This window comes from Lepidochelys kempii, chromosome 19, assembly GCF_965140265.1.
Source record: "Lepidochelys kempii isolate rLepKem1 chromosome 19, rLepKem1.hap2, whole genome shotgun sequence".
Lineage (NCBI taxonomy): Eukaryota > Metazoa > Chordata > Testudines > Cheloniidae > Lepidochelys > Lepidochelys kempii.
In genome coordinates, this window is record NC_133274.1 from 8,377,389 (window position 1) to 8,400,273 (window position 22,885).

Genomic DNA, 22,885 nt, shown 5'->3' on the forward strand with positions numbered 1-22,885 from the left:
TCTTTAGATTCCTCATCTCAGCCAGGCTCCACATTCCTATCTGGTTCAGCACATAAAGAGTTAACAGCTGCACCTGTTTAAGGTGTACCTGTCCCATGGCACCTGTCTCATCAGCCAATCAGTGGCTGAACTCTGGGGAACCTACCTGTCAGCAAAATACCTGTACACAAAAACCTCAACATAAATCAAACACTTCACTTCACAGGCCATGTCTGTAGTTAGCAGGTACTAGAGGAGAGAAGTCCTTAGAATTTGCTGTCTGCAAAGATTTGGAAACCTGGGGAAACATGTCTAATGAACTTGAGTAAGTAGATCATTTTTTATTTTATTTAACTAATTCCCTAAGTATTTCATCTGAGGCAGGATTTAAGTACTTCTGGTCTGAATGAATTAGACTCCACAGGTTTAATCTTCCTGTCTAGCTAGTTACAAATGAAGCTAAAAAAGTGAAACAGGGCTTTTTCTCAGTCTTTCTATTCTACAGTAACCCAGTGCTGCTCTTGTTATGAGTCAGTGATTACTGCTATTAAAAAAAAAAGCAATTTAAAATTATGATATTTTCCCGCAGACTGAAATTTGACATACAAGGATTCACCTCAGAAATTCCTCTCCTCTTGCCCTGAAACAACAACCAAAAAAAAAAAAAAATCCAACATATGGTACAATTGATGGAGTTTTTTCAATTAGAAGGTACCTCAGATAAATAAGTAATCAGTTCTGTAAAATTTCTGGGTTCTTCTAACTAAATAGATTTTATCAAGGCCTTAGAAATGGATGTGAACCCATTTATTTTGATTTTTTTGCGGGGGAAAAGTATTCAGACAAGTATATTGTAATGCAGTTTTTCATGGACAAGTAGCTGTTCCTCCAAAACTTGGGAACTCTTAAATGTTTGGGATTCAAAATACTTTGTACTGTTCATATGCATTTTGGGTAGCACACGGACCAACACCCAAGGGACCATCACACTGTAGGCAAAGGATGAGTTTTATAGGCCTATTGGTATGAAATTATATGGTAGAGATAGGACTGATATAGGGGAATGGGATAAGTAGGAGACCACATCCTGCTTCCCTTAATCAAATGGATAATCCAACTGAAGTCAAAGAGGAGATATAGATATACACACATTTGTGTATGTGCTCATGTGTGTGTATCTAGAATGTAATGTATATAGAGAGGGCATATACGGTGCTTTGGAAATGTGCATTTTAAAAATGTGTATAATTTTACACACACACAGATTGTCCTGCCTCCCACAGGTATTGGGAATTAATTTGTTAATAATTGTAAAGGACAGTGCAGATGTGAAGTGTTAATTATTATTATATGTGCACGCACACATATACTGCTACAGGCCTGAGTAAAGAATAGAAATGTCTTAATTTTTCCCCTTTTGAACTCTTTGGGTAATTTAAAGTTGTTTTGATTTTTATTTAGCTAGGAGTCCGGTCATATGGCTTATTCCCTAAATACTATATTTTGTGTGTGATACACCCACACAGAATTAGATTTATTAGATTTTTCTACTGATTATGGAACAGTGGGATTATGTTACCTAGTGAATTACATGGTTGCTTGACCCCTCTCTTGCTAACGGGACTGTTCTCCCCGCACCCCCATGTCCTTTAGATGAAACAAAGGGAATTGGTGAGAGCTGCATCTCCTTTGTGATTGATAAAAATGTGGAGGTTGCTATCTGGTCTCCATCTCTTGTTTGTTGCTTTTCTAGTTGCCTCCAGATCAGGTAAAAGGCCCCCGGCCACTAACTGAATCCATGTGAACTGAAAACTTTCCTACTGCTTAAGCTTGTGGATAGTTTTCCAGACCTTGGGAGACTTCAGCTTCATTTGTTAGCCCACAGCTGCCACAGAGTTTGGCTCAACAGCTCAGGCAGTTGGAAACTACAGTTTCAAGCCTGAGTGTGCTGATGTCCTGTCGTGCACTGCATGTGGGCAGGGGGAGCCAATAATTGCAGGCGACTCTAGAGAGAAACAATTTAAGAGGACAATGGGCCTGGAGTACCTGGAGCTGAAAATACCCCTAGGGCCATGCAGGGGGAGATAAGGGAGATGGGAACAGCCTGACATCAAAGTCATCCATGAAACGTTCTCAGACAGCCTTTGGCTTCTGGCTCTGCCACAAGCGAAAGGAGAAAGCTGGGTCACTGAATGAGAGGAACCTGTGGAAGATTTGCTATAGAGGGTGAACTTCTTAACAATGGGTTAATCCCATTGGGCCACATTCATCCATGTGTGTTTTCCACTGAATGCATCCGATGAAGTGAGCTGTAGCTCACGAAAGCTTATGCTCAAATAAATTGGTTAGTCTCTAAGGTGCCACAAGTCCTCCTGTTCTTTTTGCGGATACAGACTAACACGGCTGCTACTCTGAAACCATTCATCCATGGTGTAACTCCATGGAGGTCAAGGGGAGAGGAGGGTTCTTGGCATCTCAGGACCAAGCATTTAGAGGGTGACAGCCCAGTTCTGAAGAGGATAGTGGTGAATGCAGCTAGCAAGGCTCAAGCTCTTTCACATGGTCCTTTCGGTGTGCATCCTCTCCCCATCACCACACGCCTGTGGCACACTGTTCAAAGACCCAGAGAGGAAGGGCCACATTCTGAGCTGGTGTAAATCAGCACAGCTCTATTGACTCATAGACTCTAAAGCCAGAAGGGACCATCATGATCATCTAGTCTTAACCTCCTGCACATCACAGGGCACAGAACCTCCCCCACCCACTCCTGTAACAGACCCCTCACCTCTGGCTGAGTTACTGACGTCCTCAAATCATGTTCCAGAGAATCCATCGTTACACCAGTTTAAACCTGCAGGTGACCCATGCCCCATCCTGCAGAGGAAGGTGAAAAACTCCCAATGGAGCTATACTCCAGTTGAAGATCTGGCCCAAAATGACAAGGACCCCCTCTTTCTCCATAGCAATTTTCAGCACAAAGAAGGGCTGGAAAGGGGCCAGTTTGGCAAGGGTGATGAGCCTTTTCACATATGATATATATAAGAACATCTTAATGTACCCAGCCGTCTCTGTGGAGCAGGTGTATAACATGGCCCCGCTGCAGCATGTGGCTTTGAAAGAGTTAACCAAGAGCTACTCCCAGCTGTGGTTTTGTGGTCGAAACCATGATTGCCAGAAGCAAATTTTTGTCATGCACAAGGTGTGTTATTAAAACTTGAGTTATGCTCCTGGTGAATGAAAAGTTAAAGCCCTTTATTAAATCCTGGCTGTAAAGCCAAGAAGGGCTAACCGTTCCGGCAGCAATGTATATTTTCAAGCAAGCCATGGGTTTTGTTTTTATAAAATGATGTAGCAAGAGATTTGTAAATTAAAAACCCGAATAACTGCAACACAATGCATGGTAAAGGAAATAGAACCATTCTGAGTAAACCCTAGAGTCAGAGCAATGTTCAATTGACATTTATACAGTCTCTCTCTCTATATACTCTGGATCAGGTTCCCAACTGGCATAAATCAGCATAGTTCCAGTGTAGTGAACAGAGCTAAGAGTATTTACACCAGCTGAGGATCTGGTTCTGTATTGAGAGCCACTCTTTGGAATTTTGATCATCATCAAAACGATCATCCAAAAAGCACTAAAATATATATTCTGCACTTGGACCCGATTCAACATCGCACTTAAGCCTGTGCTTAAGTTCTGTTGATTTGTATGGTGCTCATTCCAGGATCAGAGCCCTAAGTCCTCAGATACTTAACACTCAAGGACAATTATGCTCATGGTAAACAATTGAAAAAATATTCCCCCATTTGACTTAATTAGCCAGTGATTAAATACCGGCTAAAACTCCATCTCCAATGCATGATTCTCAGTGGGCTCAGAGGTTAAGCTCCATTGTTTGATTATTGTTGTTACTTATTTGTATCATGCTAGTGCCTTCGAGTTCTAGTTATGGATCAGGACACCATTGTGCTAGGTGCTGTATAAACATGCAGCAAACAGACGGTCCCTTATACAATCTCAGTATAAGACCAGAGACAACACGGGGTACAGAGAGGCAGGGGAGCACAAAGAAACAATGAGATGACACTGGTCAACATATTGTTAGTGGCCAAGCTCTTGTTCATTGTCCTGGTTCTGTCTTTGGCATCCATGATGCCCTGTCTCCAGGAAACGGGTTGTTTAATTGTGTTACACCTAGAACTTTGGGTGAATCTTTTTCGTTCCACAGATACATTATTTGAAAAATATCATGACATGCATTGATTAAATGAAGAAAGTTTTTTCCCAGCATGGGGGAGATCTGCTCATGGGAGATCCTTGTGCCCCAGCGTGTGTGGGCTGCTTTGGGAAACCTTACCAACTATCAGTTGGGCTTCTGGAAAAGGCCATTCAGGAAGGGATGATGGTAGTCCGAGCCAGGCCAAAGTGTAACTTACCTCTGAGGAGAAAAAAGAGAGGGGTTGGAGAGAGAGCTGAAGGTGGAGGAAGGAAAAGGAAATGCAGGAAAGAGGGGAAAGCTGGTGTCCAGAGAGGAAGTAAAAACAGGAAGGGAAGGAAGGAAGGAGGGAGGAAAAAGAAAGATACATGGGTAATTGTAGTGTGTGTGTGAGAGAGAGAGAGAGAGACACACACACACACACTCTCTTGGGGTCAAGTTCCTGCTCTGCCACTGACTTTCTGTGTGACCCTGGACAAGTCACTTAGCCTCTCTGTGCCTTTGCTATTCTTAGTACTGTACTACTTTAAAATGAAAGCGGAGATTCTCACAAATTCACCTGATTTCAGGAGCTGGTCATGTCAGTCAAAGTCCTTGAATTCTATGGTGATGAGAGTGGAATAGGAACCTGAATAGAACGGAATGGGGCCTTGATCTCTGTCAGCTATCACAATATAATTAATTAATTAATTACTGGATTAAAGCCGAGTCATCTGAAGAGCTGTCAAAAAAACATTCACTTTTGCATGAAAGACTGTGAATCCACTTGTGCCAATTCTCATGATTATTATTACTGTGAGAATATATTTGGTGTTTTTTTCTCTTAAAGCCCTAGTTCCTGGAGTCAGGTGAATATGTGAGAATCTCAGTTTTCATTTAAAAAAGAAGTAAGCTTCTAGCCCTCCTGGTTGCAGAGATAAATTTGAGAATGTGATGCCTAAATGCTCCAAAATGAGAGTGCCTATCAAAAGCACTCAGAACTCCATATTTTTAAATCTTGTGATTTTTAAGCCAATCTTGTGATTTGGGAGGGTTCTCGCAATTTTTGAATGCTTGGAGTTGGTAATACAGAATATGTGTGTATATTAACATGGGGATCTCTCTGTCTCTCAATCCATCCTCATGGTTGTATATTTATCTGTCTATAGTGAATATGAGTAACAGAGAGACTGTCAGCAGAAGTTCAAACCTAGATTTTCAAAAGTGCCTACTGCTCTTGGGTGCCCAATTAGAGGTATCTTAAAGGAACCTTATTTTCCAAGGATGGGTGCTCAGCCCCTTCTGAACATCAGGTTCTTACAAACATCAGTTCAGGCACTGAAAAACAGGCATACAAAATCACTGGTCACTTTTGGAAAGCTCAGCCTTAATTCCTTAACTGTGAGCTATTTCCTTGGTTTAATGTCCTGGACTCTGTCTTATTTCATTGACGCTTCATTTCTGTGGATTTGTAAGGTTCTTTTTTAAATAGAATTATTTATGAAATATCTTCCAGTAATGACTGTATACAAGAAAATGTCCTTAGCACATGGGATGAGGTGGTGTTTAGTATCAAATAGTAAGATGTTATAATTTATTAATTAATTAAAATGAGGCACAGGTATTTGGCAGAAATGTTAACGAACCAGAGAGCTTGTTTGGTGGACTCAGATTAGATCTTTTCGAAAGGGATTTAAAGAACTTGTGCAGTTTTGTTGCGTTGACTCGGATCAGATAGTTGGTAACTTGGTGGCTTGCTGCTGGTACTGTGTATGGAGACCTCAGTAATAATTAGCAGTTAGCAAATAAGATGTGCCCACAGCTCTTTTACTAGGTTATGGAATTGTTCTATATAGCTCTTCTCATGTGAGAAAAACAGCAAATGTCTGGTAGGACTAGGAATCAGGACTCCTGGGTTCTAGCCCCAGGTCTGCCACTGATTAGTTGGGTGACCTTGGGAAAGTCACTTTACAAAATTCCCCATGGCTCAGTTTCCCTACCTGTGATAATGAGCTAACTCCTAGGGGTGGAGGGAGAATGGGCTGGAGAAGGGCAAAAGACAAAATGATTCTGAGCTACAAACAAACACCCAATAGGGCCGCAGAGCATGTGATGTCCTGTTACATTAGACAGGTAGGGACTGCCCAGGAGAAAGATCAAGCCCATAAACTGTTGTGACTTTAGAGCGAAAGGAGGCGTGGGCGGGTCAGCGGGGCTATGGTTAATCTGAGTTTGGGATTACCTGGAGCACATCCCACTAGCCTGTTTATTCCTTTTTGCTGCCCATGCAGCAGGGCCCTGCCCTCTTCCTTCCCGCACGTTGGGTGTGCCATGCCTTTCCTTTGTTCGATCCTGCTCCACTGAAGGCCCATCCTGTGAGGTGCTGAGCACCTACTGCTCCCATTGGCACAGTTCGCGTTTCTTCACTCGAAATCACAACACGTTTTGCAGCTGCCCGTTTCCTTTTCCACCTGCCCCTTCTTCACTGGGGTCAGCTATCCTTCCACACGCACACGGGGCAAGAGGGAAAGGTTGTCTTCTCATGAGAGTCCACATGGCAGCTAGGAGGCAGAGGGGGGAATTTCTAATTGCTGCACTAACCTGCCCCAGTTGGAAATATGCTCTAAGCAGATTGTGCTGGGGAAGGAAACTCCCTGTGTCAGAGAGTGACACATCAGTGCTAAGTGCAACTTGGCAAAGGTAAAAATACAAGGATAAACTGTCATCGTTCATTTGTATGCATCTGTTGTAAGTCTGTCTCTTTTTGCGTGTGTGTCTGTGGTTGGCACGTGTGCCTGTGTGTGTGTGTTTGTGGTTGCGTGCTTGGCGAAAGGCTGGATTGGAGCTTTGCTTCTAGATGTATTTGTTAATTCTTATTATTTTATCCAAACGCTCACAAGCAGGGAATGGAATCAGAGCGGAGGTTTGTCTCCAGCAGCTCTGCACTTCACTCCTTTCAGAGGGTGCTGTTCTGCTCCGTGAGGGAGCCCGGCTTGCTGGGCCTTGCTCACGGCTGGGTGAAACCTGCATGCTTCCAGAAGCAGGCGTGCTTCACCGATGCTCTTTATGCCTACTGCTCTGTAAGCTGGGATGCTGATCCCTTCCCAGTCCCCTTGTTGGCGTATGTTGCTATAGCACTGGAAACTTTGAATGGGAGCAGCAAGGTTATTCCAGCCAAAAGGCCAGTCGTGTGGCTGTCCGGGCCCCGGGGTACAGCATGGCTGAACGGCAGCCCCAATGTGAATAATCCGGCATATGGCTAGCCTCTCCTAATGACCCAGATCTCTGTGCTGGAGCTTTGGACGCTCACCATTGGCTGCTCAGTTCCTGTTCCTACACTGTACAGCCATGAGCAGGGCCGGCTCCAGGCACCAGCTTTCCAAGCAGGTGCTTGGGGCGGCATTCAGAGTGGGCCGGCAGTCCGTGTCCCGCAGCGGCTTTTGGGCTCTTCCGAGCGTGGCGGCAATTCAGTGGTGACTGCTTGGGGCGGCAAAATTGGTAGAGCCGCCCCTGGCCGTGAGCATCTGACGTGACCCATATTTATGCAGCAGCTCTAACAGGCTACCAGGGTGCGGACAGAAAGACAGACAACGGGGAGGAGAAATGCACGCAAAACAAACCTCTAACTCAGTGGAAGGGAAAATAAATGCAAGTTTTTCCCCGCTTGGCTGCTCGTTCCATCTCACCCCCTTTGGGCGTATCTTCCTGTCTCAGCATAGCCCCCGGTGTTTATTCATGGCCAGAGGGCCGGCATTGGGATAGTACCGGCAAACAAAAGGGGGAAGATGGAGCTGTCACTGAGTGGGACGGGGCAGGGGGTCGCTCTGTGGCAGATTCTAAACGGTTTGGAAACAAAGCGACTCCTACAAAAATCCAGCACTGCTTTGCACGTAATGCCATGGCTCAGCCGGGACAGCTCTCTGCACACACCCGGAGAGACGCCCTCCATCCCGTGTGTTTGTTTCAATAGCTGATCCCTTTTAGTCTGAGGGCCACACAAAGGCAGCTGCTTGTAAAAGGAAAGTTTGTTTTACCAAACAGAAAGGAGACAGTTTGCATTGGGCTCAGCGTTAGCTTGACAAATGCAACAGGGAGGGTGTGGACCTTCGAGGGTGGCACTTGGAGTGGATCTGGATCCAAAGTTCATGGGTGTTTGGATCTGGGGTTTTGGATCAAGCTCGTCTTTTTCCTGCGCCCAGATTTACAGAGGTTGTGATGCAGGACTTCGGACAGCCATAGTAGCTGCAGCCGCAGGACATGATAGTATTTTACAGCTGAGCGCGCTCCAAAAGGCAGAAAAGTGACCCTAAAAATGGCACGTGCTCCCTGGATGACACAGCTGCTTCTCTCCTAGCCCAAGCCCGTGGTTTTATGTATGAGGCCCCCTGTACATTGCAGAGTTTTGTCAGATAGCTATAGTGGTCAAGGGTGTGGAAAAAACACAGCCCCTAGCCAAAATAGTGATGCTGGCAAAAACCCCAGTGCAGGTGCAGCTATGCTGACAGAAGAGTGCTTCCGTGGGGATAGCTAATTTCATTTGGGGAGGGGGCATTACTCCTTCTGTCCACATGCGCTGCATCTACCCTCCGGGTCTCTGCTGGTGTAGCTGTATGGGCAAAGCATTTGCAGTGTAGACAAGATTTTAGTTAACCCTGCTGAATCCCCCACAGCTGGGAGAGTGAGCTGGATTCTGTTCCGCCTGACGCATCATCCACAGAACTGTCAGGCGAGTTCTGACTGCAGAGCCTTTTCAACGGAGGGTCAGAGCTGGAAGGATAAGTGCAGGGTCCTGCATTTAGGACGGAAGAACCCAATGCACAGCTACAGACTAGGGACCGAATGGCTAGGCAGCAGTTCTGCGGAAAAGGACCTAGGGGTGACAGTGGACGAGAAGCTGGATATGAGTCAGCAGTGTGCCCTTGTTGCCAAGAAGGCCAATGGCATTTTGGGATGTATAAGTAGGGGCATAGCGAGCAGATCGAGGGACGTGATCATCCCCCTCTATTCAACATTGGTGAGGCCTCATCTGGAGTACTGTGTCCAGTTTTGGGCCCCACACTACAAGAAGGATGTGGATAAATTGGAAAGAGTCCAGCAAAGGGCAACAAAAATGATTAGGGGTCTGGAACACATGACTTATGAGGAGAGGCTGAGGGAACTGGGATTGTTTAGTCTGCAGAAGAGAAGAATATGGGGGGATTTGATAGCTGCTTTCAACTACCTGAGAGGTGGTTCCAGAGAGGATGGTTCTAGACTATTCTCAGTGGTAGAAGAGGACAGGACAAGGAGTAATGGTCTCAAGTTGCAGTGGGGGAGGTTTAGGTTGGATATTAGGAAAAACTTTTTCACTAGGAGGGTGGTGAAACACTGGAATGCGTTACCTAGGGAGGTGGTAGAATCTCCTTCCTTAGAAGTTTTTAAGGTCAGGCTTGACAAAGCCCTGGCTGGGATGATTTAATTGGGGATTAGTCCTGCTTTGAGCAGGGGGTTGGACTAGATGACCTCCTGAGGTCCCTTCCAACCCTGATATTCTATGATTCTATGATTCTATAAGGCTCTCTGAGGCTTCAGATCCAGGGCTGACTTTGTATCCGTGATGGTTAGAAAAATCAGCTTCGGATTATACTGTTACCCCTTTTGACCTGAGTGTCTGGCGAAAATTCAGCGTTCTTTGGATTGTTTCCAAAAGGAGGAGAAATTCATGATGGAGTCAGGTGTTTTCGATGTGGTCCTTTTTAATCACAAAGAATGTACAAAGTCCTGCTACCCTGAACACAGGAGGAACCAAACAACTGGAGAGAATTTCTTTGCTCACAATTCCAAGCCCTTTCCAGCCAGCACTTAACCCAAAAGCGCTCTCTCTCTCTCTCTGGGCTTTTCTCAGGGTCACGCTTGTTCTGACTGTATCCTTGGCTTCCTTAGCTGCTTCTCGCTCTGGGTATGTTTACACTGGTGTTGAGAGACAACGGACCTGTGTTAGCTCTGCTCAAGCTAGCGAACTACAAATAGTAAAGTAGCTGCAGCGGCTTGGCACAGTTGCTTGAGCCCAACCTCATCCAAGATCGTATGTATGTCCTCGGGCAGCTAACCCGTGCTGCTGTGGCCACTCTGCTTTCTGTAGCAGGCTAGTTTGAGCGCAGCATCTGGGCGTATGTCTGTCTGGTCTGGGAATTGCACATCCAGCTGCAGTGTAGACATACCCTCAATCTGTTCTGGGGCTTCTGCCTCTGTCTCTCACACACACACGCGTGCGCACACCTGCCACAAATATTACCCAGCCCCAGCCTTAAGACATTATCAGCCTTAAGCCAACATGGCCCAGTTGCTGCCCAGGTTTCCATGCTGGTCCAGACTTCGGTGGTTTCCATTGTTTCCGTTATCAGTAAGGAAAGGGTGTTGAATGGCAGGCTTTTCGTATACTGATCCATGTAATCACCAGCACCGCTCAGCCAGAGCCATAACCATATCAGCTTCACACCTCTGAGCTGGAAAGCAAATGAGGAAGAAGAAATACGGGCCCCAGAAGTGTCGTTGTTGGCCGGATCCTTGACTGGTGTAAAACCACCACGGTGTCACGGACGTCACCCTTTTTAGCATGCTCAGTGGAGGACTCCCCAGCCAGCAAGACAGAACCGTTAGCCAGGTCCTTTGAACCCCGGACCCTGCATAGGCAGTGTACGATGTGGTGTGTCAACGGTTTATTGTAACTTGGCCTTAATAGAAAGTTTTCAAAAAAAAACCTGAAAGTGACTTTCACCCCAAAGTACCCGTCACTTTAGGCTCCTAAGGCATTTTTGGAACTTTTACCTGTCGTAGACGAGAGCTGGGCACAAGCTGCAAAGACTGGGGAATCTGATTCTCCCTCTGCCTTGCTCCTTGGAGGGCAAAGCAGGTGTAAGAATGGTACCACTCTGATTCAGTGGCATTGTACACCTGCCGTGAAATCCCTTTGCACAGGCGTTAATGGTGGCGCAGGGGAGACAAAGGGTCTGGATCCAGATGAGAATGCTTTCCCAAAGTGTGAGAGGGTTTGGATCTGGGGTACTGGTCCCAACCCATTTCTCATTTTAACAGATCTGCTTTTCTAACCTCCTCTGCACCCTGCTGTTTCGTCTTTCCACGATGCCTTTCCTTCTGCTGATCCCAGGCGATAGGAATTGAATCTCACCCCCCAGAGTAGGCTGTACTGCTGACTGTTATTCCTTGAGAAGATTGGGTCGAGAACGGGTGAGGATTCCTGCCCAGACAGGACTGAACAGCCCCAGCGACAGCCGTGAAATCTGAGTCATCCCGGCTCCTCTCCTTAGAGACAGGCAGAGCAGCACTGGGGGGGAGGGAGGGCTGCGTGAGAACTGCCAGAGACAACGAAACTCGCCAAACAGCTGGTGCAGTTTCACGTACCAAGTGAAACCAAGGTTAGAGCATCAGCCCAGCCGGTGTGGGCAAGGGAATGAAGGGCAAACGCAGCATCTCCGTTATACCAGCAGCTGGACAGGCGGGGGCTGCAAAAATTGGGAAACACGTGGGGCCAGCTTGTTACATGAGTAAAGAGCAAGAGCAGAGAGCTCCTTCTCCCAGGATGGTCCTGTCCAGTTTCTGGGGGAAACTGGGCACCACTAGATTGTTACATCCGCAGCTCCAGGGATCATTTCTCCTCCTCGCGGACCCCTGTTGCCACAGCACGAACAGTGAAGAACAACGAGCTCGCAACGGCACGTTACCCTTTTGCACTGAGTAAAAGGAACGGAGTGCGAAGTGGCCTGTGTGCTGCCCCCCACAGGGGTAGGATGTGCCCAGGGCGGGGTGGACCGGGCGGCAGCATGCGCTAGCTGCGGGGTGCAGCACCCCTTTGCAGAGCGTTAGCAAAGGCTGCTCCACTGTGCTGCCCATTCCCCTGCTGGGGACAGGATGGCTGAAGCAGAAGGCACCCGCCTGGCTCCCCTTCATAGCTCCTGTCAGGACAGGCCGTGGCCCTAACACTGCACAAAACACAGCTGCAGATGGTATCCCTCAGGGCTTTCCCAAGAAGCTGAGGGGAGGTAGGCATCCGGCGCCCACTGAGTTTCAGTGGCTCCTTTGAGAATCCCAGCTCATGTTCGTTCTGTGCCCGTTTAAGGGAGCGCTGGGAAACATCCTTGCCGTGACTGTTTGCCTTCACCCCCACCTCGCTGGCTCAGTTTCAGGTCCGTGTGCCTCCTGAAGAATGACAGCATGAACTTCCCGAAATTCTCCTACACCAGTGAAGACGAAGCCTGGAAAAGCTACCTGGAGAACCCCCTGACAGCCGCCACCAAGGCCATGATGAGGGTGAACGGAGATGATGACAGCGTGGCTGCCCTGAGCCTCCTCTATGACTACTACATGGTACGTTCCTAGTGGGCACCGGGTGCCCTCCGTTAGCCTCATAGGTGCCGCCTTTTCATTTTCCGCCCATGCCCTGCCCCTCCCTGAGGCCCTGCCCCTGCTCTGCCTCCTCCCCAAGGCCCCCACTTGCTGCTCTCTACCATCCCCCAAACTCCTCCCCAAGCCCCCGATCAGCTGTTTGCTGGTGCCCCCATCAGCTGATCAGCCACACCATTGTAAGATGCGCTGTGTAGCCACTCTTGATCCCGGCAGCAAAATAAAACCACCTCCAACGAGCGACGGTAGCTTCACTGCTAAGAGCGCGGCTCCTGCCAACGGCATGTTTTTTCACACCCCCAAGTGACAGAAGTTTTAACGACATAAGTACCAGTGTAGACAAAGCCCTTAGGTACTTCACACGGCTCCCCACTACCATAGTATCTGAGGACCTCACAACTGTGAACATCTGGATCCACACAACTCCCTTGGGAGGCGGGGCACTGCTAGCAGCCAGCGTACAGAAGGGAAAATGAGGCAATTCGCACCGAATTCGGGAGAGGAGGGAAGCGAACCAGAGACTCCTGAGTCCTAGTCTAGGGCCTTAGCCACTAGACTACACTTATTATAGCCAGGGTTTATTTTGCTCCTGCGTTCCATGTGTAAATCTGTGGCAGCGAGGGATCTGTTGTTTTTCCCTTTTGCAGGTCCCAAAGGAGAAGAGGATCCTTCCAGCTGGTATGATGGGACGCAATGACCTGGGAAAAAGGTTAGATCCAGTCCTGCTCTCTCTAGCTATCTGTCTGCTGCTGGCATGCGTGATGGATCTGTTAGCTTGCATAAAACAGACTTCAAAGCACAGCATTATTACTATCAACAGTGGAAGCTATTAACAGAGAGACACACATTAAAATTCCTTGGGCCAGGTCCTCATTGTGCGTAAATAGATCTTTGCTGATTCATACCAGCTGGGGATCTGCCCCACTGAAGTCAGTGGTAATATGCTGATTTACACCAACAGGAGATTTGCCCCCATTGAAGTCAATGGAACTAGGCTGACTTACACCAGCCAAAGATTTGTTCTTTTGTGTCCCTCCTTGTGACACTGGGCCAGGGCAGAGGGACTATTTATATGTCGCTGGGCTGGAATCAGAGAGTCGCGTGGACTCATTGAGTTGATAAGAGTTTTCCGTTTCAACGGCTTCCAATTTGCCCAGTGTTCTCTGATGTCCTCGTAGGCTTCAAGGCTTTTTAGAGAATTCATTGAGACAGTAATGGCCCATTAGGCTCGGGGAAGTCCGTGCCCCTTGCTGGACTCTGTGTACCTTGGCAATCTGCTCTGCAGAACTATTTTTGAACCACTTGCACTACAATGGGCCCATTGAATGACACTTTATTCCTTGTTGGAGGCTAAGTCCTGGCACCATTTCTCCTCTCCCAGCCCGGTGGATGGGCTCCATGCATTATTTTCAGTGGTACTCTCCGTTTGTAGGAGCTGGGTATATTTATATTTTTTAATAATGGCAACAGAGCTGCAAGTGCTAATGCAGGGCCAGACCCTGAACTGCAGTAAAGCAGTGCACCTTTGACTTCAGTGGCTAAGAGTTCTGCACTAGCTGAGGATCTGGCCCCAAGTGGATTTGGTGCTTAGGCTGCTTTCAGGATTTCAGACCTGTTGGTTATTTAAATATTTGCTCTCCAGCTGGGGTTCCAGCTCCCTGCTGACCTGTTGCAAAAGAGTTACACTCCCCTCCCCTCACTGGCAGAGGAGGTAGGGGAAGAGTTCATTTTCAGGGACGCTTAATGGTTCTCTGAACACTGACATACTCCACACAGGTGTGAGGAGCCATTGAGTGTTCGGTGGATCCCTAAAATTGAAGCTCGTGAAGCAAGGAGGATGGGAGCTGCTGCTTCTCCTTCGCTTCCTTGGGGACAGCTGGGGCTGCCAAGAGGAGCGCGGGTTGATAGCATGGGGGTGTGTTTGTTCTTCTCTGTATGGAAACAGGAGTGATAATTTATCACCACCAGCTAGGCCAGGCCTGCAGACCTGGCAATATCGGACTGCGGCCCAGAGTGGGGGGCAGGATTCTGCCTGGTAGAAGTGCTTTTTGCTAGGTAGCCTAGGGTAGCTGTATTTTATTCTTCTGCAAGAAAAAATAGTCGTCTTCTTTTCTGGCCCAACGGCACTATGGAGTCTTCAGCTCGGTTTTATCCCCAGGCTCTGTCCCTCTTTCCCCTGCTTGGAGGTTTGCCCCTATCTAGCTCGCTCAAGTGTTGCCAACTCCCATGATTTTATCCCAAGTCTCACCATGCGGGGTGCATTTCTCAAAGCCCTACCTCCTGGAGTTGTGTGAATATATAGGAGAATATCTGCTCTCTTTTTAAAGCATTAGGTAAGTTTCTAGCCCTGGTGTTTACAGCGAAGCACCGGAATATGCAGACCCTAAAGGCTCAAAACCCAGAAATCAAATAAAACCACAATTTTTTTAAAGTCTCATGATTTTTAAAAAAGGAGTACTTGTGGCACCTTAGAGACGGGCCAGTAGCCCAAGGGCAGGCCGGCTCCTGCCAATGGCCTGGAGCAGGGTCCTCCCCTCCCTGCCCTGGGCAGCAGCCACCTACTTAGAGCTACAGCACCCCCACCCTGTTAGGAGCCAGGGCCACCCAGCCCCAGAGCCCAAGAGGGAGGGGTGGGGTGGGGCCAGAACTCAGGGAGCCTGCTTGGCCTACAGGGATAGGAAAACTAGGGCAGCCGAGTGCCCTGGGGTGGTGCCCTGGGTGAGGGGCTGTGCTGGGGGGCACACGGCTCCAGCCAGCTCTGGGGGATGGACACTCAGCCCATGCACTCCTTTTCTTTTTGCGAATACAGACTAACACGGCTGCTACTCTGAAACCTGTCATGATTTTTAAGCTGTGCTCAGGATTTGGGGGTAGGAGCTGACTCACGATTTCTGAATGCTTGGGGTTGGCCAGGCTGCACCGTTAATGTTTAATGTTCCAAGCAGAGATGACCTGATCTAAAACCATAATGCTGCAGCCCATGCCTGTCTCTAAGCACCAGTTATTGCTGTTAAAAGCTTATCCTCTGACTTCCTATGAACCTCTGTGATCCTGTGAGGGGCTGGCTGTCCTGGGATTCCTGGTGTCTGCTACCCCACAATACACAGCTTGCTTCTTCATCTCGGGTCTAGGCCTCTGTTGCCTTGCCTAGCTCTGCAGGCCCCTGGTTGATTCCTGCCCCTGTTTCTGATGGGATCCTTTCTCCCCAGGAACTGTCACGGAATGGAGTACGACCCCGAGATCTCGTCCTTCGAGGGCTCTGCCCACCTCATGAAGCTCCTGGCTGAAAACGTTTCCATGACCCAAGAATATTCCGACTTGCCCAAGAAAAATGGTTTGAGTCTAGAGGGTGTCCCTGCGCCCCTCAAGCCGGCCGTCCTCCTCCCCAGCACCAGCAAGCTGGAGCCCTCCCCTGAGAACTATGCCATCGCCTCGGGGGACGTGTACGACAACGGCTCGCTGAGCTCCCTCTTCGAGACCATTCACGTGGTACCACAGCAGCAGAGGTGGCAGCCGGACAGCACTTTCAAAGACGACCCGCAAGAGGTCAGGAGCTGTTGTGGGCAGTGTGGCCTAGTGGCTAGCGTACCAGACTGGGACTCAGGAGACTGGGTTCTAGTCCTGGCTGTGCTACTGGCCTTTTGGGTGACCCAGTGGCATTGATATAGTGGGGGTGCTGAAAGCACTTGAACAAATCTCTAAACCCTTTATCGGATGGAAACCACTTCAAGCCAGGGGGTGCTGCTGCACCCCCAGCACCCCTAGTTCCAGCACCTCTAGGGTGACCGTCACCGATCTGTGCCTCAGTTTCCCCATCTGTAAAACGGGGATACTGTCCTCCTTTGTAAAGCCCTTTGAGATCTGCTGTTGAAAAGCTTATCATCATCATCTAGGCAGCTGCCCACGAGTGAGACAGCACCTCCTGCTGCAATAGGCATCCACATGGAACAAATCCCATGCAGTCAGGTGGGATGCGGTTCCAGTTTGGACCAAGGGCCAAATTCAGACCCGGTGTAAGTGGGTACAGATCCCATTGAGTCTTTGGGTCAAATGTAGTAGTGACTTAAACAGTGGAGTAAGTGACATGCCTGGTATGTCTGGGAGGGAGATTTGCACAGTGTTGGCGTGCAAGGGGTGTGTGAAACAAGTGTGATTGACACACTGAGGGATGTGGAGCAACATCCAGGCAGGTGAGATAAGAAGAATGGGTGAGGGGGCTTCTTAACCTTCCACCTGCCTGTTTGCCCTGCTACACCCTTCCGCCCCAGGGTGTGTATGTTACTCATTGTGCACGGAAGGCCTGATCAGAGAACACTGCATTGCGTAAGCGCTCACACCCATCTCCTTAGCAATTTCCCCTCATGTTTCATACACCACCATTTGCATCTCTGCTGAAGTGGGCTCTGACCGTTGTTGGTAGCATATGACTCGCGATGGCTCAGGATTTGTCCAGAAAATTCGGAAGAGTCTCACTCTCTGTGGCTGACACACCATGAATAGTCATGCCCTGCTCTCTGGGAAAAGCATTAACTGTGGGCTCGTTAGAGCCATCTGGGTTTGCCTCAATTGGAAAATGTCCCCACCTGAGAGATGGACTTCAGTGCAGTGTCTCTAATTCTGGGCCTGGTCATGCAGTTCTTACTTCCTGGAGTCAATGGGAGCTCTGCATTAGAGACCTCATCAACTCCCATTGAATGAATAGTCTTTGCATTGACTTTGGGAGATGACTTCGGACTCCAGGATTGGCTGCTTGTAACGTTGGTAGCTGCTGTTATTAATCACTGGTGCAGGAGGGGGGCAAGTGGGAAAAGATTCCACTTTCATTTATCCTGATTTCATTTTCCCTACAGTCACTGCTCTTCGGTGATATCCTCAAATCCCAGCCGGACCAGCCATGCTCCGAGGGTTACCCTGTCGATGGTGCTAAGAGGTAATCGACAGTTCGTTCGTCTGGCCTGTCCCCTGGTTTCCAGTTCACCTGGCAGCGGTCACTTCCCCTCGTTTCATTTGCCCAGCTGCCGATCCAGGCAGGCACTCACCTTGGCAGAGTTACAGAATTAATATTTCCACAAGGGTGAGCCAGTCTGGAATAACGTCCTTAGTGTACTGAGGATGAGCGTGCTGTCAAGTGGCTATTTTGTTCCAAAAGAGAGGTGAATTTCAGTGCATATGGAAGTGAAGGGCTCTTAGCAGTGGTTAGGGTTTGAGATATTGCTCGTAGAGAAAGGACCTAGAGCAAAACCTTAGATCCAAACCAGCCTTCATGGGGAAGTGCTTTTTCCCTATCACTGTCTCCGCCTGGAAACCTGACGTGTCAGCAAACGCGAGAGAACCTTCTCTATTTGTGAGCTTTCCTGCTCAGCCTGGCAAGACTCAGGGATCCACACTGTTGACTTTGCTTTGGATAAAGCAGCTGATGGGCCTTTAGAAGTCTGTCCCCTGTCCCTAGGGAGCACGGAGGGCGAGGATGCTGAGCAGGCTTCCCCACACAGCTCAGCCAATCCCAATCCAGCTTGAACTCTGGTCACCCTGCTAAGGACCTTCCCCTGAAATTGTAGCCAACCAAGGGGCGTTTACACACTGCACATAGTCCCTGTTGGGTTCTTGGGTTGAGACCACATACGTTCAGGGTGGCAGAGGGCTTCTCCTCTCGCTTACACGAGTGTAAATCAGGAGTAAGCCATTGGCATCAAGGGGGTTGTGTAAGTCACTGGTGAGTGTGGGTTAAAGGTCCCCCTTTAGGAATGTGCTGCAGCCTGTAGCTCTTTAGCTCAAGAGAGGTTCCTGGTTCAATCCCCGGAGGGGGCTGTTACAGTCACCCGGCTGTAAGTGAGCGGAGAAGCTGCTCTCTGAATCCACTGCCGCCTCTGACAGACATGCCCCCCCGACACTGCACAGCGGCGTTCACGCTAGTCATGCTTGCTGCCGCCGATTCCACATCCTGGCCCTGGCATCTGGGCACGTTCTGCGCCAGTAGCTTCACTTGCTGCTTGTCAGCTTCAGAAGCTGCCTGGAAACAGGCCCAGTTCTTTGGGCAAATGATAGAGCAAGCACAGATCACAAGCCATGCAGGGTAAAATCTACACATCCTTCCTGAGCTGGCATTCTGGGTCCTTGCTTTCAGCCAGCAGAGGACTTATTCGCTGCCGTCTCCTTGAGTTTTTAAGGCACACGGAAGTTTAACACCCCTCAGGGCTGTTTCCTCTTCCATTTCCTGCCCTCCCCCACAAACAGATCTTTCCTGTGCTGTGGACGGTATGAAATCTGTCACTAGATAACGTGATCCTGCCTCCCAGTTTTCATTCAACTGTGACTCAGTTGTTGACAGGTTGTTCTTTCTCTCAGACAACAGCTCACCTTAATAGGCGAGAGGCTTCCTGTTTGCTGGACACCCCGACATTTTATTTATTTGTATAAATGGAGCATCCAGCTGCCACTGGCTGGTAAAACCCTTTGCCAACCAAGAGGTGCTGCCTTTGGAATGGGTTTCAGTGTTGCTAGCAGAGGGGATGAAGCTGAGGGTAAAAGAAAAGCCTGAGCCCCTCAAATGTGAGTTTTGGTCACGTTCAGATGTCGTCCAGGCTCAGGGCTTGTGTGAACGAAGTGCCAGGTGGCAGCAGAGGCCTTGGACACGTTCACTGCAGGAGGCAACAGACTTGAATTCTGTTCCCAGGTTCAGAGCACTTGCAGCTCCCACTCAGTAGCCCAGGAGACGCAAGTGGGCAGCACCTCTGACAATCGGGCTGCTGCTCGTCATCCCACATGGATACCGGTGGAGCCCGACTTCAGGCATTTCGGAAGTCTTGCTCCTGTCTCTATCATTGTTTGTGCTGGCGAGGCGTCGAGCCACTCTCTGTCCTGCAATAGCTTTGTAACCACCCCGTAGCAAAGTACCAGCTACAATAACATATGGGGATTCCTACCCTGTCAGCACAAAGTGAGGGTAGAGAGGAAGTGGGGTGCAGTGGTTAGGGCACTAGCTCAGACCTGACTTCAAGTCCCTGCTCAAATTCTTCCTCATGTGGGAACTGTGAGGCAAAATACATTAAAGACTGTGAGGCACTATGATATGGGTAGGGCCCTACCAAATTCACAGTCCATTTTGGTCAATTTCATGGTCATAGGGTTTTAAAAATCATAAATTTCCTGATTCCAGCTATTTAAATCTGAAATTTCACAGTGTTGTAATTGGAGTGTGTGTGTGTGGGAGGGTCGCAAGGTTATTGCAGGAGGGGTTGCGGTACCGCTATCCTTACTTCTGCGCTGCTGCTGGCGACGACGCTGCCTTCAGAGCTGGGCAGCTGGAGATCCCCGCTCTGAAGGCAGAGTCACCACCCACAGCAGGGCAGAAGTAAGGATGGCAGGGTATGGTAGTATCACCCTTACTTCTGCCCTGCTGGGGGTGAGGCTGCCTTCAGAACTGAGTGCCCAGCCAACAGCCGCTGGTCTCCAGCCGCCCAGCTCTGAAGGCAGCACAGAAGTAAGGGTTGCAAGACCACAACCCCCTAACATAACCTTATGACCCTCCTGCAACTCCCTTTTGGATCAGGATCCCCAATTTGAGAAACGCTCGTCACCCCCATGAAATCTGTATAGTATAGGGTAAAAGCACACAAAAGGCTTTTTCTTTTCCTACGGGGGGAGACCAGATTTCACGGTCCGTGCCTTGTTTTTCGTGGCTGTGAATTTGGTAGGGCCCTAGATACGGGGTAAAATAGATGGGGGGAGTGGAAAAGAGAGAATTGCTTGTGTGTTTCCACCCTGTAACAATGGAACCTTACAGCTCTTGAGCTGGCTAAGATGTCCCTCTCGGTAACGTTCAGGCTGCAGTGGTTTTGGCTGGCAATTCCTCATTCTTTCTTTGTTCCATAGGAGTGACTTTGAATATACCCTGGGCTCCCCCAAAGCCATTCACATCAAATCTGGGGACTCGCCCATGGCCTACCTCAACAAAGGACAGTTCTACCCCGTCACCCTGAGGACAGCTGGAGACGGCAAATGTTTACACTTGTCCTCAAATAAAGTGAAGGTAAGAGACACGCCGGCTGCTTTGCTGACAGACGCTATAAATGGACGTCAGGCAACAGTGCTACCCTGGGACAGATCGTGGAGGGAAAATGTGCTTTGTGGCTCATGTTGGCTGAAAGTGATGAATGGGCCAGAGAGGCTCAGGGCATGTCAACAGACTCCGTCTTACCCGGCACCTGAAAACCATAGACTTTTCCGCTAACTTTATCATTTGGGTGGGAGATGCCCAAGAGACATTCCCACAAAACACAGGAAGCAAAAGGCTGCCTTGAAAATGCTCTGTTTGTTGAGGTGGGTTCAGGTCATCGATGATGTGTGGCCCCTTTATATCAGCTAGTTTGAAGCAAAGGGTGTGCAGTACAGGGTTAGCACCCCTTCCTAAGAGGAATATCACCCAAAGCAGGGGACCCCTATACCTGGCACAAAGCCAGCAGAGCCCTGGGGAAAGGGGGCGTTCCAGGGCAGGGTGGAGGGGAGAGAGACCATAGCCAAAGCAGACCTACACCCTGGAAATCCTGCTCTCCCACAATGGCCCATCATGGCCATTACAGCAAGTTAGAGCAGCCATGAGGGTGTTCTAACCTGTGCCAAGATGGCTCCTTGCAGCCCCAGAAAGGGGAAGTATAAACTGCCTCCCCTGGCACAGGGATGAATTTGGTCCTTTACGAATAAGCCGACCTCCATGTCCGTAGCACAGCCCGATGTTCTATGTGGGTAGAAGCTGGATGGCAATTCTGGTCTCCCTGGCTAGAAGTTGGGTCCTCTCCCTCCAGCGGTGATGGGACGGTGCACCAAGGAAGGTGTATGAAGTGCTGGGAGGTTCTCCGAGGAAATGGTCTAGTTAAGTGCAGAGCACCAGTAGAAATTAAATGCCCTGTAAATATCTTACCCTTTTGGCTGTCCCAGCCCCGTGCATGCAGCAGCACATCACCGATAGGACTCTACAGCCTGATTCCCAGTTTTGACCTTGGCCAAGTCCTTTCCCTGCTCTGGCCTCAATTTTCCCAGCAGTAAAATGGGGAGAATCATACTATCCCTTTTTTGCCAAGTGCATTAGGCCGATGGCTGAAAAGGGCTATCCCAGAGCTAAGTATGACTAACATATTAATGTGGGGCTGTTCTGCTTGTTTTTCAGAGTACTGTGATGGTCGTTTTTGACAATGAAAAGAATCCAACGGAGCAGCTAAAATTCTGGAAGCACTGGCATTCGCGACAGCCGACTGCCAAGCAGAGAGTCATTGACGTTGGTACGCAGTGGGGCTTTCCCAGGGGTGATGGTTGAATGTGTGGGTGCTCTCGGTTATTTTTAGAATAAGTTCCATGCCCATTTTGAATGCACAATAAGGCAACTTCAGCTACAGAGTTTGGAAACAGAGCTGAGCAGGGATTTTTTTGACCAAATGTTTTTTGTTAAAAAATGCCAATTTGGCGAAACCAAAAGTTTTCACCAGAAAGGTTTTGATGAATTTATCGACTTGGAAATTTTTTTAGAAAAAAAGAAAAATTTCGAAATTGTCAATGGGTCGTTTTGACATCATTCTAAATGGAAAATTCCAGTTTTTCTGTAAAAATTTTTTTGATTAACCCAAACCAATTTTTTTCCCAGTTTTTCAATTTCAAGATTTTGCCTTTTTGCCCTACGTTGGGATGGGAAGATTTTTTGAAATCTGTGAAATTTTCACAGGCCGGGAAAACCTTTTCCTTCCCAGCTCCGTTAGGAAGGTGCAGAATGACCTGTGGGCGTCAATGCCTTTCCTTCTGGGTACTTTTTAAAGGTTTAGGTTGAAATTTTCAAAAGCACCAAAATGACTTTAGGAGCCCTAAATTCCATTTTCCAAATGGACATAGGAGCCAAGTCAGTGAGACTTAGGCTCCCACATTACTGAGGCACTTTTGAAAAATCTTACCCTTTTCCTGTTAAATCGTACAAGTCCAAGATGGCAAAGACCTTCTCCCTTGCCAGCACATGGTTATTCTTATAGTGCATTGAACTTGACCTGATAACTCATATGCAAGTGTTTTGTCCATCCAGTAAGGTACCTAAAACATAGCCTAGTGGTTTGAGCAGGAGGCTAGTGGCCAGATTCTCTGTTGCACTTTGTTTCCACTGAGTGCAGCAGAGCGAGGTGGGGGCTGTTGAGCACCAGGTTATGGCTCCTTGATACTCTGCTCTAGAACTGACCACAGTGCAGGTTAGAACAGCCGGGGTGGCTGCTCTAAATTATGCCAGCTGACAAAAGTTCCTAAGGGACCATTCCCTGGCTGGGAATAGTCAGAGCACA

The 22,885-nt window shown here is 48.5% G+C and overlaps 1 protein-coding gene across 1 annotated transcript in view; it reads left to right on the top strand.

Moving 5' to 3' along the window:
- The first annotated feature begins 244 nt into the window (after positions 1-244).
- The window catches only part of GRHL3 (grainyhead like transcription factor 3), a 42,221-nt gene continuing 19,580 nt past the window's right edge, over positions 245-22,885 (top strand). Inside the window, exons 1-7 of the mRNA XM_073317570.1 lie at positions 245-304; positions 12,353-12,539; positions 13,223-13,284; positions 15,785-16,121; positions 17,426-17,505; positions 20,448-20,604; positions 21,739-21,850. Coding sequence (XP_073173671.1) covers positions 288-304; positions 12,353-12,539; positions 13,223-13,284; positions 15,785-16,121; positions 17,426-17,505; positions 20,448-20,604; positions 21,739-21,850 — 952 coding nt within the window. The 5' untranslated portion in view covers positions 245-287. The remainder of the gene's footprint in view (positions 305-12,352; positions 12,540-13,222; positions 13,285-15,784; positions 16,122-17,425; positions 17,506-20,447; positions 20,605-21,738; positions 21,851-22,885) is intronic.